The sequence below is a fragment of the Plasmopara halstedii genome (genome assembly GCF_900000015.1).
Source record: "Plasmopara halstedii genome assembly, contig: Scaffold_658, whole genome shotgun sequence".
Lineage (NCBI taxonomy): Eukaryota > Oomycota > Peronosporomycetes > Peronosporales > Peronosporaceae > Plasmopara > Plasmopara halstedii.
Window position 1 is genome coordinate 392772 of NW_020187575.1, and position 17617 is coordinate 410388.

Consider the following 17617-nt stretch of genomic DNA (forward strand, 5'->3'; position numbering starts at 1 on the left):
GCCAATATTCGAGTCACACGATAATCGCACAAATTGTTGGAATTATTGGTATATATCCCAACATTCACGTTTGTCTAAAAAAGTCCACCCGAATACAAATAAAGTACCGCGTTGGTCCATGGAGCCTGGCTTTGAGTTCAGGCGCGATCTCGAGCAGCTTGTACACAACAACGTCCTCCGCTCGAACTGTCACGCACAGCGCTCACGCTTCCGACCTGGTGTCTTAGTCTCATCAGATCCTGCTGATATTCATCTGCAGCAGCGCACGAAGAAGAAACTAGCGCGTGTACTACGATCTTTACGCGAGGACTACGGTGTCTCGTTAGCACAGAGCAAAGAAGCTTTGGCGTATACAAATTCGCTAGAAGATGCACTGAATTTCCTGGCTCTGCAATACACAAGCGAGGAGTTACCACCCACATTGCATGCTCTACCAAAGGAAGTTTTGAGTCGAAATGGCATGGACAAGAACGATGGTGAGCTTCTGGCTGAGGTGAATGTTAACAAGAAAGAGAATGAATTTGATCAAGCAGATACGAAGAAGTCAGAAATGCTGCCAAGTTGCTCTCAAAACCCTACTGGTTTGAATAAAATCGAGGATACAACCCAGAATGCGCGATCATGGACGCAACAATATGTGTTAGATATGGCTAAAAAAGAAGAAGAGATACTTTGTGCTGAAAATGAAATATCTTGTGAATCTCGCGAGTTGCAGGAGCTAGTTGAGCGCTATAATGCCGTGATAGCAGCGTTGCATTGCCTTCAAGACCGAAAGATGAAGAAGAGAGGCGACAAGCTCGAGATATGTAAACTTAAGCAAGAAATTCAAGAAAGAGAATGTCAATTACTTGCTTTAGGGTGGAAAAAGTCTAAGCAGCAAGATGATAAAACTGTTAGGAGAAACGAAACGATAGTTGCTGATAAAGAAGACTATTCCTCAGAGACATTGACATCAGATAGTGAATTGATGTCGCTAGCTTTCGATCTGACTTGCGACGACGCCAAAGATGACGAGACCGAAGAGAAGAGTGAAAAGACCGTGAGAGAGACTCAAGCAGTCAACTTTACTATTGATACATTGAAATCTAATGAAGATAATAACGGCGATGACGATGGTATATTTGGGCTGTTAGAACAAGCGGAAGCCACAGTAGTGAGTGCTCAAGAGATTTCAAAAAGTGCAGCAATTGATCCAGCGGCTCTAATTGCCGCACAAGCAATTGCAAACCTTCCAGATTTGAAAAAAACCAAAAGAGGAAAGAACAAGAAAGGACGTAATGTATTGAAACTTCAAGCAGCAGCTGCTCAAACTCAGATGGAAGCTACAACAGCTACATGGACGGGAAAATCGCCACGGGATCACTTAGAGCAGTATTGTCAAAAGAATGGATTTAACAAACCACAATTTCAGAAGCTAGCTCGACCTGTGAATGAAACACACTTATATTCTGTCACTTTTGGCGACAAAACCGGCGACGTCTATATTTGTAACGTCAGAGATGCTGAAGATGTGGCTCATGGGTTTGATTCAATTTCAAAAGCGAAAGATGCTGTCGCAACGAGCGCTTTGTTCGAACTCGCGTCGAACTTACCACTGTATCGAGTGTTACCGCCAGTATATCGCGAGATGTGGCAGAAATGGATAAAGGAACAGCAAGAGGCAGACGCAGCGGTCGTAGCTGCCGATGACAATGCACAGGACAAGCTGCTTACGGAAATTCTGTACGCACTTCCTCCTGAAATTGCAGAAAAAAGAGCTCTACTCGAACCAGCAGTGACGTTGACGCCTTTGAAGAAAAAAACAGAAGCTGCATTGTGTGATTGGAATGTGGATGACTGGGACGCCGATTTATCTGACGACGACTCAAGGGTTAAAGATACTGTGACGATAAGTAAAGCAATAGTATCGTTTAATGATCTACAGGTCGAAGAAGAGAGCGAAAAAGACCGTGATAATGCGTTAAAGCTGTCAAATCAGCTACGTCAAGTGCTTGAAAAGCGAATGCGATCTAGTGCACACCGCTCAAAGCTCCCGCAGCGTGATTCCTTGCCCATTGCGTCATTTAAACAGCAAATAATCGAAATGCTTGAAGATCACGACGTCATTTTGATCTCTGGTGAGACTGGATGTGGCAAAAGTACGCAAGTGCCGCAATTTCTACTCGAAAATATGCTGCTATCCGCCCACGGCGGTGCACGTGGCCAGATCATTTGTACGCAGCCTCGTCGGCTTGCTGCGATCAGTTTAGCTGAACGTGTTTCTGACGAGCTAGGGGAAGCAAACATGGGTACGGGAGACTCGCTCATAGGTTTCCAGATTCGTCTTGAATCGCGTTTATCACGACTCACACGTCTGCTCTTCTGTACAACTGGCATTTTGCTGCGAAAGCTACAAGATACCCGTACATTAGACGAAGAAGTTAGTCACGTAATTGTGGACGAAGTGCACGAACGCGATCTGCAGAGTGACGTGCTGCTGGCCATGTTGCGTCAATTTCTTGCCGAACGCAATGCTGCGAGACGACGAAAGTTTGGTGGAACATTGCCGCCTTTAAAGGTGATTCTTATGAGTGCCACACTGAGTGCAGCAAGTTTTCAGCAATATTTTGGTGGGTCTGCAGTATGCCCGATGGTTGAAGTACCTGGTCGTACATTTCCTGTCGAGCAATTTTACCTCGAAGATGTGCTTGAAAGAACTCATTTTGTTGTCGACGAGGAATCTCCAGCTTACGTCGGTGACGAGCAAAGCCCTTCGTATAAACACTCGACCCAAGTGACGATTTCTGGACGTGGAGGCACATCGTACACACAGCAGGTATCTTGGACGTCGACTCTGGGATCTTCTGTGACTTCAAAAATAAGTGAGCAAGAATTGCTTGCAGAAACGTATAGTGAGTCGACTCGGCGTGCGTTAAGGCGTTTGGATCCATCTGTTGTCAATTACGAACTCATTCAAGCACTGTTGGAATATGTGACGATAGAGACAGATATGTTATCGTTATCAAGTTGTCAATCGAGCGCATCGGTTCTTATATTCCTTCCTGGTCTCCAAGAAATTACAACGCTATTGAACTTATTGGATGGTAGCCGCCTCCTGAGCCATGATCCACACGGTCGTGACTTTGAGTTGCTCCCTCTTCACTCGTCACTGTCAGCAGATGAGCAGCAGCGCATTTTTAAACGACGTGCTGGAGTTATTCGAATAATTGCTGCGACCAATATTGCTGAGACGTCGTTGACGATCGATGACGTTAAGGTCGTGATTGATACAGGACGCGTCAAGCAAATGAGTCATGACGCACAGCATCGCACTAATGTACTGGACGAAATCTGGATCGCACGTGCAAATGCGAAGCAGCGCGCAGGTCGTGCTGGTCGTACAAGTGGCGGCATGTGTTTCCGTCTTTTTCCTGAGTCAATCTTTAATTCTGTGATGCTAGAACAGCCTATACCGGAGATTCGACGTGCTCCATTAACTTCTCTATGCTTACAGATCAAGACCTTAAGCTCGAATGGGCAACAAAAAGATGGATGTAGAGATTTTCTTCGTATGTGTTTAGATCCACCAGACGACAAAAGTATCCAAGACGCACTTGACGAGCTGTTTGAGATTGGCGCACTAAATCGTGAGGACGAAGGAGTGACAGAATTGGGTAGCCATTTAGTCCAACTTCCGGTGGACGTGAAAGTTGGAAAGTTGCTCCTATTGGGAGCACTATTTGGAGTTTTTGACGCTGCAAGCACCTGTGCAGCCATTTTAGAAACCAAGTCGCCGTTCGTTGCACCATTTGGTCGCCAGAATGACATGAAACAGATGCGTCAGACATTTGCAGTAGGTGCAAGCGATTTACTCACAGATGTGAACGCCTTTGAAGCGTGGCGATACGTTGTACAACACGGCAAGAAAGATCGTGTGAACGAAAAGAGCTTTTGCCAGCAGCATTTCCTAAGTTCTCGAGGACTTCGAGAACTTAGTAAACTCAAGCGTCAGTTTCAAGGAGTTGTCGCCCAGCTTGGCTTTCTACCGTCTGTATCAACGGAATGCGAACGGATGAATCGTCAGCAATTGGCAATCATGTCTGCGATTCTATACGCTGGTTTGGCTCCCAATCTAGTCCATGCTGAGCCATCACTAGCATATGGTTCGAAACGTCCAATCTTTCGTGAACAAAATCATGGCATTGTCGTGATGCATCCAAGCTCTATCAACTACAAAGTAGTCAGCTTCTCTGCAAGTAACTTTCTGACGTACGCTGTCAAGCTACACACGTCCCAGATCTATCTTCCAGCTTCGAGTTTGGTATTACCTTTGGCCGTGTGTCTTTTTTGTCGGACATTTGAGTTGTTACCACAATTGCGACGCAAAGACAAGAATGGATACGAAACGATTGGATTGCGAGTGGATGACTGGGTGGTCATCCACAGTTCGTTCCGTTCAGCTGTCTTGATGCAAGAATTGCGTCTTGTGCTTGGGGAATGTATTGCTTCTAATTTTCGAACGCCTCCGTATGCTCGCAATGTGAAAGCTGAGACGATAGAAGAGAAAAACAAAATTTTTGACGTCCTGAGCATTCTCTTCTTGGCTGAGTATGAAGAAAATGATCTGAAACAAGAGCTTTCAGGTAATTTGGGTAAAACAATAGCAAAATTGCAATTTTAAAGAGTGATATTTAAAATGATATTTTAACTGAAAGGGTGAATAAAACTTAGTGTTTTCGATGCTATTTTAATATTGTGATGCCATGTAGAGAGCCCATGAGCGTGATAGCCCGTTCATCATTGAAGTGCACTGATTGAGTTTTGCGAGAGCGTCTTCCTTGTTCGCACGAGCATAGTTGAGGTATAAGAGTGAAAGCCATGAATTCGACAGCTCATCATTTTTGACAATATTTAATTTGGACAATATATTGTCCCATTCCTCCTGAACAAAAGTTGATGTGCGCACATATTCTGTCACAGGGGTCACAGGAAGCATTTGAATCCCATGGATCATATATTCCTCAGCGGAAAACCACGTAGCATAGTCAGCTTTATTGTCAAAGAGAATACCAGGCACCATTCGAGATCGAAAAGCAGTAGGGTGGATAGTATTGGAACTATCAAAGAGGAAATAAGTTTGAATGGAACGTACACTCACTTTTGTTATCAATCGACCTATATTTGCCATTCTCGAATGGTTTGTCACCTGACCAAATAATGCCATGCTGTAGGCAAAGTTAATATCTTCTGACGTTGATTCTTCGTCTTTACCATCTCCAAGTGGTGTCAGGCCATGGGAATACGAATGACCTCTAAACCAGTCAAAACCACGAAATTTTGGAAAATATGGGTCCTCGCGAGATGGAGTAGCAACATCACGCAGCAATAACGTTGTCATTTCATTCAGCTCTTTGATTCGTGACCAAGTAGGATGCAAATAATTAAGAACCGAAGCCATGTATATCCAATAGCCATAATGATAATGATGATCATTGTAAACAGTGTTTCCAAAGTCAGCATTCATGTCACCAGTGATAAACCCCTCAGAACTCACGACACCTCCTGTGACTGAATCGTACTTGAGTTTGTATTTCCAGCTATTGTCGAGAAATGGAGCAATTGCACTCTCTAATTTCGTCACACAACGTCGTAACAACGACACATCTGTTCCTACAATCACTGGATCGTTAGCCATAAGGCACAACGATGAATACTGTTGAACTAATTTGCCTGTGAAATAATAACTTCCATCACTTGCAACTGTCCACAATCCCTGGATATCAGCACGCAATTTCGTTAAAAGATCTTGCTGAGAAGCTTCACGTTTCGTTAAACGAGATTGTGGATAATGCGTCACTGGAATGTTGGAGTTTTCATAAAAGCACCATTCAGGTGGAGATGATTTAGTGACAAAACCTCTCATACGACCTCGAGTAGCTGCATACATGGCAACATCCACTACTTCTGTTACACTAGCTGTAGTAAGAGACTTAGTATGATGATCTAGAGCGTAGTGAAATAATCCATTCGAGCAATTTCCTTGTGTTTTCCATTGAAACGAATATCTCGAGTCACTAGCCACTTCAACATTTCCTCCCGTTACGATACAACTACTATACATGTCTTGTGCAATCGATTGAATAGGATCTAAAATAACCGAAACGCGAAGAATTCCGTCAAATGATTCAACTCCTTGCAAAATCATGCTAGTCGCAAGATTCATTTCAAATTTTGTTGAAGAAGACGTTGGATAAACATGTAGCCACCAGTGTTGGCCACTAACAGCAAGAATTTGAAACTTGTTCCCAACGTATCGAGTGCCAACGCTCACTGTTTCCCCATTGATCGTTGCAATAGGAGCTTCAAAAAGAATTTCAGGGATAAGTCCTTTGTACGTTGTCGTAAAGTAAGCCATGCCACTTATCATATTCGATTTCATTAAACCCGTTGAGGATGGGGCTTGAAGTTGTACTGTAACACCTAGATCCGTCCAATTCGTCACTTGCATATCTGGAATCGAAGTAGCAAATTCTAACGCAGTTAATTGAATTTCATTACGCTTTGGATGTGCATAATATTTCGCAACCCCATCAATAACACCACCGAAAAATCGATTACGATATGGATAACTAAGTGCAAAACCATACGCACCCGAGTCTTCAACACTAATAGCAAATGGATTCGACCAAATTGGTCCAGTGGCATTCGTTGTACGATCACACGTGACAAGATTTCCCCACCATGCATTCGTTGGTACTGGATGATCACGCATTGTATCGAGATGGCGAGGAGTGCAAAACTCTAATTGTTCATTCGTAGCATCTATAAGAAGAGTTGGAGAGGGATATTTACCATTGGAATGCCAAGAATCACTTTGTGCATGTACTAGATTGTCAAGATTCGTAGACCAGAGTATTGCTAGTACCCAGAAGTGACGAAAGACATGATCAAAGGCATAGGAAGAAATCAATGAATTGGTACTCATGATATAAGATGAGAAATGCGAGTTTTGACATGCTATCATCTATTATTTAGTGTCACTATCCCATGTTCAGCAGCTTAAATAGCAATGAGAAGGATACGTTTCCTATAGCACTATTTAAAGACGACAAGTTGAAGTACGTTAATTTTCATCCAATCACTGCGTTTAAACTGTTCAGTAAAAACCTTGATTGGAGTATACTTCCCTTTAAAACGCATAAAAGCCTCCCAAGTCTGCCCGTCATGAGCGACGCCTCCAAGCCTTTGGCGACGAAAGATTCGTCGCGGCAGCTTCGTACAGACGACGACATTGAAACTGTGGAGACAACAGCTTCAAATACAAAGAAGAAGGAAGATATGCGTAATGAGAGTACAGGCATTACTGTCGGCGACTCAGCCCATACACTCTCGGATGTACGATGCTACAATATTAGTTTTGAAAAGGCGCGGAGTTGACTTTTATGTTTTGGATATTCAATAGGGCAAAACCATCCACTATTCAGCCGAGCGGATCATCGGCAATGGATCGTTTGGTGTTGTATTTCAAGCTACAGTAGAGGAAACCGGTGAGATTGTCGCGATCAAGAAAGTTTTGCAAGACAAACGTTTTAAGGTGAAAATGTGTGTTTGAGAATTATTAGACTGATTTTTGCAGTTGAGCTTATTGCAAATATGTTGATAATATTGTTAGAATCGCGAGTTACAGATCATGCAACAGTTGCACCATGTAAATATTGTGCAACTTAAGCACTGTTTCTATTGCAATGGAGACAAACCTGATGAGTTGTATCTAAATCTGGTGCTTGAATTTATCCCGGATACTGTCTATGGAGTGGCGAGGCAATTACAAAAGGCAAAACAGTACATGCCTATTGTACTTGTGAAACTTTATATTTACCAGATCTGTCGTTCGTTGGCTTATATCCATTCTACGGGCATCTGCCATCGTGATATTAAGCCACAAAATTTGCTACTTGATCCTCAATCGCATGTGGTAAAATTGTGCGATTTTGGAAGTGCCAAAGTATTGCAAAAGAATGAACCCAATGTGTCATACATTTGTTCCCGTTATTATCGCGCTCCCGAGCTGATTTTTGGTGCAACAGATTATACGACAGCAATTGGTAACATTATTGCATTGTAGTAGATGATCGATTGTCTTTTATTCTGATTATTGAATTGTTTTGTTTCATTAGATATTTGGTCACTCGGTTGTGTTTGTGCCGAGTTACTTCTTGGACAGCCTTTATTTCCAGGCGAGAGTGGTGTGGATCAATTGGTTGAGATCATAAAAGTGCTGGGTACACCACAACGTGAAGAGATTGAAGCCATGAACCCAAATTACACGGAGTTTCAGTTCCCTCAGATCAAAGCTCACTCTTGGAGCAAGATTTTTCGCTCTCGAACGCCACCAGAAGCAATTGACTTGCTGTCCAAAATGCTGGTCTATGATCCGAAAAGGTGTGTTTTCTTATATGATTATAAAAAATCCTTGCGCTAATTTTTGATGCTGATAAAATCTTAGACGTGTGAAGCCTTTGGAAGCCGCAGCGCATCCATTTTTTGACGAGCTACGACAGAAAAACCTGAAGTTGCCCAATGATGCACCATCACCTGCGTTGTTTAATTTCACCTTGCAAGGTACGATAAAAGAAACGTTGAATTGATTGTATACAAATGATTAAGATTGATTGTGTGATGTCTTGCAACAGAACTCTCGCAAGTAGATATTAGTACGCGCGAGCTTTTAGTACCGGAACATGAACGAAACTCGACAAATTGGCCTGTCTTAGAAGACGGCACGTGGCCAGATGCTGCAACTCTTGAGACGTCTTAAAGCGCTTGTACATGGACTTACCATAATAGGACAGTGATAACGTTGACGTTGATCGAGGGGGAACTGCAATGCATTGTGTTTGTATTTCTAGAAAACTATTGTGGACAAATAAGTTGCAGATTGTGATTTGACAATATTATTGGCACTTACATTTATAAGGTAAGAACGTTTGTTTTTGGACTGTCATGATTGCTACGTGACTCTCTAGAGGTAAAAGGATGAACAGAAATTTGCTTCAGCATTTGTGCAGTAGGTCCATTACGATCTTCTGTTGCCGTATGTATCCGTCTGTCTTCGCTTGCTGTAAGGAAAAGTCAGTACTTTTCATCAGCATAAAACCAATGCTGTTATCAAAACTACCTCTTCGAGCCACATTGCGTGGAATGACCGAGTCTGATCGACTGGTCTCAGAATCAACGAACCCCATTGACGTCTGAGGACGTGATTGTATCGTTGATACTGCTTGTGGTTGCTGATAGTGGTTATTCCACTCTTTTTTCGTCTTTATAATGTCCTGTTCGTAGATCAACTATTAGTCTTGATCAAGTGATATATCCTCATCACGCACATTGCGAATGAGCTCTAATGAGATTTCATTCTGAAGAATTAGTTCAGTTAGCTCCACATCAATTAGTGCAGATTCATCAAGTAGCTGTAGTAATAAAACGAGCTCAGACCAGTAAGCAAAAGCAATACTTTATAAGTGATAAGCATCTCTACGCACCTTAGAATGAGACAATCGTTTTGGTATAACGGTATCTTTTGAACATCTTGTTGGCTCATCAGATTCCTCCATCTCTTTCGTTCGTCCAAGTAGTTGTCGTAATCGTGCATTTTCTTGTTTCAAACTTGCATTTTGTTGCTAAAGACGATAAGAACAAACTTCTCAGCTGCAAGTTAGTCGCATGTAATACAAGTACAATACCTTCATTGATTTAAAGCTTTTTGCTTCGTCCATTCCTCTATCATCTGAATGACTTTTCAAGTTTGCGACTTGTTTCTTCAAGTCTTGAATCTGTTCTTGAAGAATTGGAATATTATTGTTTTCAATTTGCAATTGCTTGATCTCTTCCAGCAAAGAATCATTGACTGTTTTTAGTTGACAATTCTTGTACTTCGTCAGTGTTTCCTGATAGTTTTTCACGAATACAATCGATCGGTACATCATCATTCATTGTAGTTTCTACAATCATACCATTAGCACTTCAATATGTTTCAACAATTTTCGAATTGTAGTGTTGGGATCAGATGGATCGATGTCTAAATGTGACGTTAAAATGTTTGGTGACAATGTTATTTTTGCTGTCAAAGTTGAGTCCAACGTATCCGCTTCAGTCAATTCCATATCACTTTTCGATAAAGGATTTGCGCTGCGCATTTTATCAACAAAATTGGATGAAAGTTCGTGATTGTCAACATCTTCGCTTTGTAGTTGATAAGTAGATGCTGGCGATACCCCTGCGTCTTGTGATAAATACTCCAATAATATTGGACTATTGTTGAAAAAATCATCACGGAACAAACGAACGTTGCCACGAGGCATTAAATGGCTAGCAAATGGATCAGCATCTAGCAGCCAAAGGAATCAGTTTGTGTTTTATTGAAAATGATAAATAGACACTACCATTTGATATTGAGGTGACTGGGTATCTTTTCCCGGCTGGTGCGGTCACTGGTCGAGCTCTAGTTTGCCAATTATTGTCCTCAACGGTCTTCTTGTGCAAAAAAGCAAAGAAATTCTCAGTCAAGTCTTTGTCAAGTTGAGTAAGGTGATCTCCGTCGAGTATTTCAAGACGCGAAAGTGCTCTGACAACTCGAAATTTGTATCCATTTACATTACATGAACACGGATTTCCGCCTAGATCTAGAGATCGCAGCTACCATCATTGTAAAGAGCTTAAATCTTGTATTCCGAAATGACATTTTTACTCACCTTAGGAAGACTCCGACATGTATGCAATGCAGCGTCAAGATCAATAATCTGATTTCCATACACTGACAGTGTATTCAACTTCAAAAGCTTACGCAGAGGAGAAATGTTAACAATCTAATATGTTCATTGTTCATTTCGAGAAATATTATCTTTTGAGTGCACGATGTGAACATGTTTTATATAATGAAAAGCATAGCAAACCTGATTGTTCGCAATAAACAGCTTTTCGAGTCCAGCGCACTACAATAATCAATAATCTCATTTCACTATCACTTTTTTGCAGTTGTGAGCTGTCAAATAATCGCTTTATTACCTCAAGATTGTCAAGTGTCTTGATTTGGTTGAAATTCACGTTAAGCTGCAGAAGGAATTTCAGTTCTCGAATTGAAGACATCATTTCATATATGACAAACCTCAATCAAGTTGACTAGATACTGAAAATGTTGTAGTGATGTCAATTGGTTGTGCGACAATGATAGAATTTCTAACGACGCTAAATTTTGAGCACACGTCTCGTCCACATCCACCAATGTTTCATCACGTAATATCAACTAGAATTCACGTAAAGTAAGATCAAAATTAGTCATAAATGAGACTATAGTCACCTCTTTCAGTGCTAAAACGTCATAAACTCCTGCTCGGTCCATAACAACATCAATTGTCAGCGTCACTGAGCCAGTAGCCATTGTTGCGTAGCTCACGACGTTTCAAGATCGAACATTGGTGTAAATTACACAACATCAAATTGGACACGAAACGACACAAGAGTGACATGTAGCCATTCTCAACCATGCAAAGTCAAGTACTTGGTCCTTTGTTATCTTCTGCAGCTCCAGGCGAAGAGGATTGTACAGTCGAGAAAAATCGTATCTATCATGAGAAGATCTCACGTAAAGTGTCATGGTATCGGTAAGAGAGCATCTTTGATGTAAGGTTTGAACTGTAGCCTAAAGTTTTTTGAATGTGTGGACTAGAAACACATTTGGTGATACAGCTCCTATATCCAAGTTGCCATTCGAATCAATTGAAAAAGAATTGCCGGTCGTGATTCCTCCAGATCTTCGACCGTTAGCTACAAAACGACGCTATTTGCGTACAATGCAGTTAGTTGGTGATCCTGAGGTAAGTGATGAAGTGGAACGAGAAGTACAATGTATCGAAAAAGAAGCTCCTCGTCCAATTGTGCATATGTTGCGGCATGGATCAGCATCTTCAACGCGGCTTGTATCGGTGAATCGAGAACGAAAATTGTTAAAATCCATGTCGCATTCAGGATTGATTTTGAATCAGAAAAGCAGCGCAGATACACGTGAAAACGTTGATGTGACTGGCACTTTGGTATGACTTGTACAAAGCTATTATCATTTAAATTGAGGGTTAATCATATGCTTTCGTAGTCTTCTAGCCAGAATGAAGAAATTAATGGAAAGATTGCTACTCTGGAATGTCAATCAGCTCAAGATCTAGTGTTTGACACTGCAAATCATCGAGATTACTTTGGAAATAGTGCCAAACAAAAGTTTTACGCACAGTACAGGCACCTTTACTCGCGTCCTTATTTGTTCATGGAAAGCAAATGTGTCAATCACGTTGTTTCTCGTCTTGAACCAGCACACGACGTATCCACACGAGAGAATATAAATTCCAGAAAGACATTCGTTCCCATGTATCCAACTTCCCTTGAAGTAAAAAAAGTTAATGAAGAGTTGAATCCACCACGACATCTGACTAGAATCTCATCATCAATAATACCACACGAAAGTCGCCAGCTACCAGTATGCGATAACTTGTCTCCACGAGCACAATTTCTGGCTTCCTGTGCGGGAGAATCGCATGTTATTGTTCCTTATCTGATCCGCTCTAAAATGTCTAAAAAGTTTGACTTTTCATTTCAATCTCTTGGAGATACAAACATTGCTACATTTGCCAGATCTCTTTCGTATGACTTGCCATGTGTCGAAGAGATTAGTGTACGAGACAATCGTCTAAGTGATAACGGATTAAATGTGTTGCTAAAAGCTGTGAGTCACGACAACTTGATACTAAAACTTCGTCAGCTAGACATTTCGCAGAACATAATTGGGTTCAAAAGTGCTCAAACACTCCACTCGTACATTGAATCACCAAAATGTTCGTTAGAAGTCTTACACGTCGACAATGCAGATATTGACGATCACGAGTGTGCAGCTTTCATGACGGCATTCGAAAAGAATCAGTCGATCAAGCGATTGTGGATGAGTCGCAATTGTATTGGGAAAGCCGAGACTTTAAATGTCGTACAGCCAAACTTTATCACCGGTGGCGAAGCAATTGCAAAGATGTTGCATGTGAATCCCGTGCTAATGCATCTCGATTTGTCGTGGAATTATCTTCGTCTTGAAAGTAGCATTGCACTTGCGAATTCTTTACGTGATAATTGTACATTAGTTGAGCTCAAACTTGCGTACAATGCTTGTGCAGATGCCGGTGCTATGATGTTTGGTGAAGCTCTACGATTTAATAAAAGTCTCCAGATGCTTGATTTGTCGTACAATAGTATTGGTGTCAAAGGTGCTATGGTCTTGGCTAATGCTATTCGTAGTAACTGTACACTACGAACACTTCAGCTCAATGGCAATAATCTTGGACGAGAAGGTGGACAATTCTTTATGGCAGCATTGTGTGCGAATCAATCAGCAGTTGGATGCATCCTTGAGCTTCATGCATGTAACTTGGGTGCCAATATATTGCCACTGGGTACTTCTATTCCACTACTTTCTCAACGTTCGGACTTGACAGTTCAAAACCTTCCAGTATATGATGCTAAATCGACACGAGTTTTCAATCCAAGAGAGCCTGCGGGTCGATATTTCCTTAATTTGCGTGAACCGTATGACAAAATGATTGCAATGGAGCTCGTTCGGCTTGCAACAACCCGAAAAGGATGTTGTTTTGTGCGAGTTACGTACAAATCTTCAAAAGTAGCGAAAAAGATCATTACGTTGATTAAAAAGGAGAATCTTGTGGTTGAACAACATCAAGGTGCCGGAGCACACCGTAGTGCAGAAAGTAGTGGTGAGGAAACTACTTTAGAAACGAGAGGACTTGATGCCCTGTTTGCGAATATTGATCGAGACAAATCTGGAACTATTGATGTTGATGAACTTATGATGGTTTTGAATCAAATTGGACTTAATCCTCAACTTGAAAGTTTGACTAGATTGCTCGAGAAATCCGACTACAATGGTTCAGGATTTCTTGAAGAAGGCGAATTTAGTGCTTTTTTTTTCCACGCTGTCTTTCAAATGATTGATGAAGATGACTCTGGTAAAATTGATGCTGATGAGATTGAAGAAGCGTTTAAGATGTTAGGAATCGAGAATTATGATGAAAAAGAGATTGCAGATGCTATTGCTACGTACGATATCAGTGGAGATCATGAAATGGAGGAATATGAATTTGTCGAATTTATGAAAGGTCAATTGTTAGAACGCATCAAATGTAAATTACTTGGACAAGATAAAGACAATCATGATCTTGAAAATCAAGCTCTTGTTTATCTCTTAGATGCATCAACCCAAAAGCCATGGATCATTCCCGAAAATGGGCAGTTGGAAATTGATTTTGTTTATGATCGTGAATCATTTGCTACGAGCGACGAAGCTTTTCGTCAAGGAAAAATCTCACGCATTGGTCTTAAACACTTAATTCGAAATATCACTGAAGTAGCTACGTCGAAAGCAGAGCAAGATGATTTGTTTCATGTTGCGATGTATGATTCGGAGATTCGATTAAGTGCAGCTCAAGCTCATGAAGTGCTTGAAGCATGTCATTATTTGAAACCTGAAAGTAAGAAAATTGAAGCAATTGCGTTACTTTTACCTCAAATGCTTACAGCAAAAGAAGCACAGATTCTTGTAGCTCGGACGTTAACACTAATGCAACGATGTCGTTTAAAAGCTCGAATGGGAAGTGCATACTCTGTGGTGCTTGGAAATCCAACTGCTCACTACTCGTTTGACTTGGCCAAGCACAAGGATCGAATTGCTTTAAACAAATTAGCTGAAGTCGCACAAAGTGAAAAACTATTCTCCAAACTTCGATCCGGTCGTGCTGATACGTCACAACATGGTAATTGGGAAAACTTTCGTAATGAAGAATTGGATGGCCATCGTCTTGTGCTCACTAATACATTTTTTCACTCCTTACCTTGTCGTGGAAAATTAAGTTTTGATTATGTGAGTACTACACGTCCAAAGCGTGGTACGACGCAGATTAGTGATCGAAGATTTGATCAACTCATTGAAGTACTTCAGATCGATGTCATTCTTCCTGATGCTTTGGGTACTCTTGGTCCTACTCGAGCTCAAAGAGCACGAGGATTGCGACAACTCAAGCGTATTGATAGAGAGACAATCAAATCTATTGATCATGAAGAAGGAAAAGCAGGACACGATACACCTCAAGAACAAGCTGAAGTTTGGCTTAAAACACGCGCTTCGATCTTTAAGCGTGGGTGGGATTTTGTCGCCGACCACTCATACACATTTCGACTCACAGGTGCGACGAAGGAGAATGTAGGGCTTAAACTTGTACAGATTGAATCAGCTATTTGTGATCGATGGATATCATGTGATCAAGCTTCTAAGATCATTGCGTGTATGCCAACAACATTCCATGCTCGACCTGAAACAGCTCGCATTTTATTCTCTAGACTCATTGATATTCATCACTTTTATCGTCTTTTTGATGCAATGCCAAGACCAGAACAACAAATTTGTGCGCATACACTAGGATGGCTTAATATTATGAATCCTGTGGTTCCAGAACGATTTTATGCATTGAACTTGTCCGTTCATGATGAACGCGAAATGACTAAAGTATTAGTGGAATTAGCTATAGGTGAACCAGGCGAGAATTGGCTCAATCAAAGTTTTACACTCACACAGGGTGAACCTGGAATTCCTGGATGGAAATTACCTGCTCGTTGGGAGGCAGGAGAGAATAAAGAAGGTGGTGTGAATCGGTTTGGATTCTTAGAGATGGAGTATACATCAAGGCAAGATCAAGGTTGTGCGCCTGTGCCTTCGCTTCGAAAAGCACTTATGAAACGCGTATTAAGTGGAACTCGACTCTACTGCTTATAAATTCAAGTTGATTCTTTTCAGCTAGCACGAAACCTCTTCCGCTTGCTTGGTCTTGACGATTGTCATGTCAGCACAAGAAATAACTTTCAAATTGCTCTGAAACACAACACATGATTGAAAGTTTTTTTGCTGCACAAGATTAAGCAGATATTTCTTGTAATATCTCTTGATTACTAGTGTCGAAATCGCTATGCGAACGCTGCAAATCTCAAAGATCAAAAGCGGTCTCTCCTTTTACGTATCGTGACGCTTGTTTTTTCTCACAATCTAATACAAAAAAGTGATTATTTTCCCGATATTCCAGTAATTTTCGAACATTTTTTAATTGTTCTACAATCGAGTACACACGATCACCTCCTGTGACCACACAGAAATTCACACACCCGCTCCACGCGCAGCTACTGCGGCTAAAGTCCACTCCACTCTCTGCACTTCCCCTTTCTAATCTTCTGAGCGTAATTGCACCTGGAATCCAATCACATCTACCAAATCAAATTGGCATAAGGATTTCCCACCAAAAGAGCGGTCTGCGCAACCGATTCGCTTAGATAACTCTCGGTAGGGATGCCGAGGTACTCTTCGAGAGTACAGTCTAATTGACTCCCAAGTACCGAACAAACACTTCCGTCCTCACCCGGCGATACACGATCTAGCCTTCTCCATAGAGGAGGTGCTCACAGCGCATGACTTCCCCGCTGCACGATTTTCGGAAACCGTACCCTTTACCATCTGTGGCAGGTTTTCCAACACCCCCGCTGTGTAAACTCAACGAACTGGACAAGGTTCAAGGAGCCTAGCTTACTTTATTGCAAGCGCAAAGGCTGCATCGATTCTTGCCCAGATCTCGCCGCGCTGGTGCGGAGCTCCTACCCGCTTATACACACGGACCTTTTGCTTACATCAAGAGCAAAATGAGCGTGAGATCGTCGCCCCACGAAGGCTCTACCAATTCGCAGATAATCTCTGCCCAACAGCAGCCAACCCGTAATCTCCATGAATAACATATATTGAAGCTGGTAAATTTTGTCGCTGAATACCAGACTCACGATCAGACAGCTGCAACGGCTACCGACCAAGTATTGAAGTCACGGCGTGGTCGATCATCTCCCAACAAAGCAATTGTGCCGCGATGGGGGACCGTGCATCCACTCCGAGGATGAAAAAAGTCAAAGGTGTGCCAGTCGTTAACGATCACGACATCAGGCCTACATTGTCGTAGTGGAATCTCATAAAACCACTTTAGCTTAGACTGAAAATGATTTTCTCGCTTTACCAGGTGGTACTGATAACAGCTCTGGTACACCCGCTGATCCACTAAACATTCGTCCTATCGCCACTTAATTGCCGTTGGAGGTCGATCCTTTAGAGGCCAATTCTCATGAACTTTCTCGGTCATGTCGAATTCTGTAGTAAGTAAAGATTGGATTCGATCTTTGATCTTTGCCATACCGCTGCCTGGCTTGAGACATCGCTTGTGGTTCGGAACCACGTCGTGCACTGGAACAAAGGGTGGTTCAGCTTCAGAGAATGGTAGAGATATTGCTTTGTCTACAAAAAATCTTTTCACTCCGACTGACTGGTAAGAGCGGAATCCTGATATGACTTCGGTAAATCAACATTTCGCGCAAGATGTGCTCGCATTCTCTTTGGTATGTAGAGAAGAAAGCCTTATCCCTTTAACGCTGTGACTGTGAGTAATACAATGCTGCGCAGTCTGAAGGTAGGTTAACAGAATTATTGTCTCTCTACATAGTCGTATGC

The 17617-nt window shown here is 41.8% G+C and overlaps 5 protein-coding genes across 5 annotated transcripts; 3 read left to right on the forward strand and 2 right to left on the reverse strand.

Annotated features, from left to right (window-relative positions):
- Positions 1–118: 118 nt before the first annotated feature.
- Positions 119–4660, forward strand: PHALS_13256 (atp-dependent rna; the record flags this gene model as incomplete). Its single annotated transcript, XM_024728977.1, has 1 exon — positions 119–4660. The coding sequence occupies one exon, from the start codon at positions 119–121 to the stop codon at positions 4658–4660; it is 4542 nt and encodes a 1513-aa protein (XP_024579400.1).
- A 66-nt stretch (positions 4661–4726) lies between these two features.
- On the reverse strand, positions 4727–6964 carry PHALS_13257 (endo--beta; the record flags this gene model as incomplete). Its single annotated transcript, XM_024728978.1, has 1 exon — positions 4727–6964. One exon carries the CDS (start codon positions 6962–6964, stop codon positions 4727–4729), a length of 2238 nt encoding a protein of 745 aa, XP_024579401.1.
- A 239-nt stretch (positions 6965–7203) lies between these two features.
- PHALS_13258 (cmgc gsk protein kinase) lies at positions 7204–8797 on the forward strand (the record flags this gene model as incomplete). The annotated part of the gene is made up of 6 exons (XM_024728979.1): positions 7204–7374; positions 7442–7573; positions 7652–8084; positions 8157–8421; positions 8486–8601; positions 8673–8797. 6 exons carry the CDS (start codon positions 7204–7206, stop codon positions 8795–8797), a joined length of 1242 nt encoding a protein of 413 aa, XP_024579402.1.
- Positions 8798–8884: 87 nt separating this feature from the next.
- On the reverse strand, positions 8885–11416 carry PHALS_13259 (Protein phosphatase 1, regulatory subunit, and related proteins; the record flags this gene model as incomplete). The annotated part of the gene is made up of 14 exons (XM_024728980.1): positions 8885–8892; positions 8948–9001; positions 9060–9098; positions 9158–9311; positions 9366–9449; positions 9522–9659; positions 9723–9926; positions 9993–10366; positions 10422–10674; positions 10731–10844; positions 10932–10970; positions 11044–11088; positions 11144–11281; positions 11336–11416. The coding sequence occupies 14 exons, from the start codon at positions 11414–11416 to the stop codon at positions 8885–8887; spliced, it is 1725 nt and encodes a 574-aa protein (XP_024579403.1).
- Positions 11417–11520: 104 nt separating this feature from the next.
- Positions 11521–15856, forward strand: PHALS_13260 (hypothetical protein PPTG_02373; the record flags this gene model as incomplete). Its single annotated transcript, XM_024728982.1, has 3 exons — positions 11521–11639; positions 11705–12068; positions 12128–15856. 3 exons carry the CDS (start codon positions 11521–11523, stop codon positions 15854–15856), a joined length of 4212 nt encoding a protein of 1403 aa, XP_024579404.1.
- Between the last annotated feature and the right edge of the window lie 1761 nt (positions 15857–17617).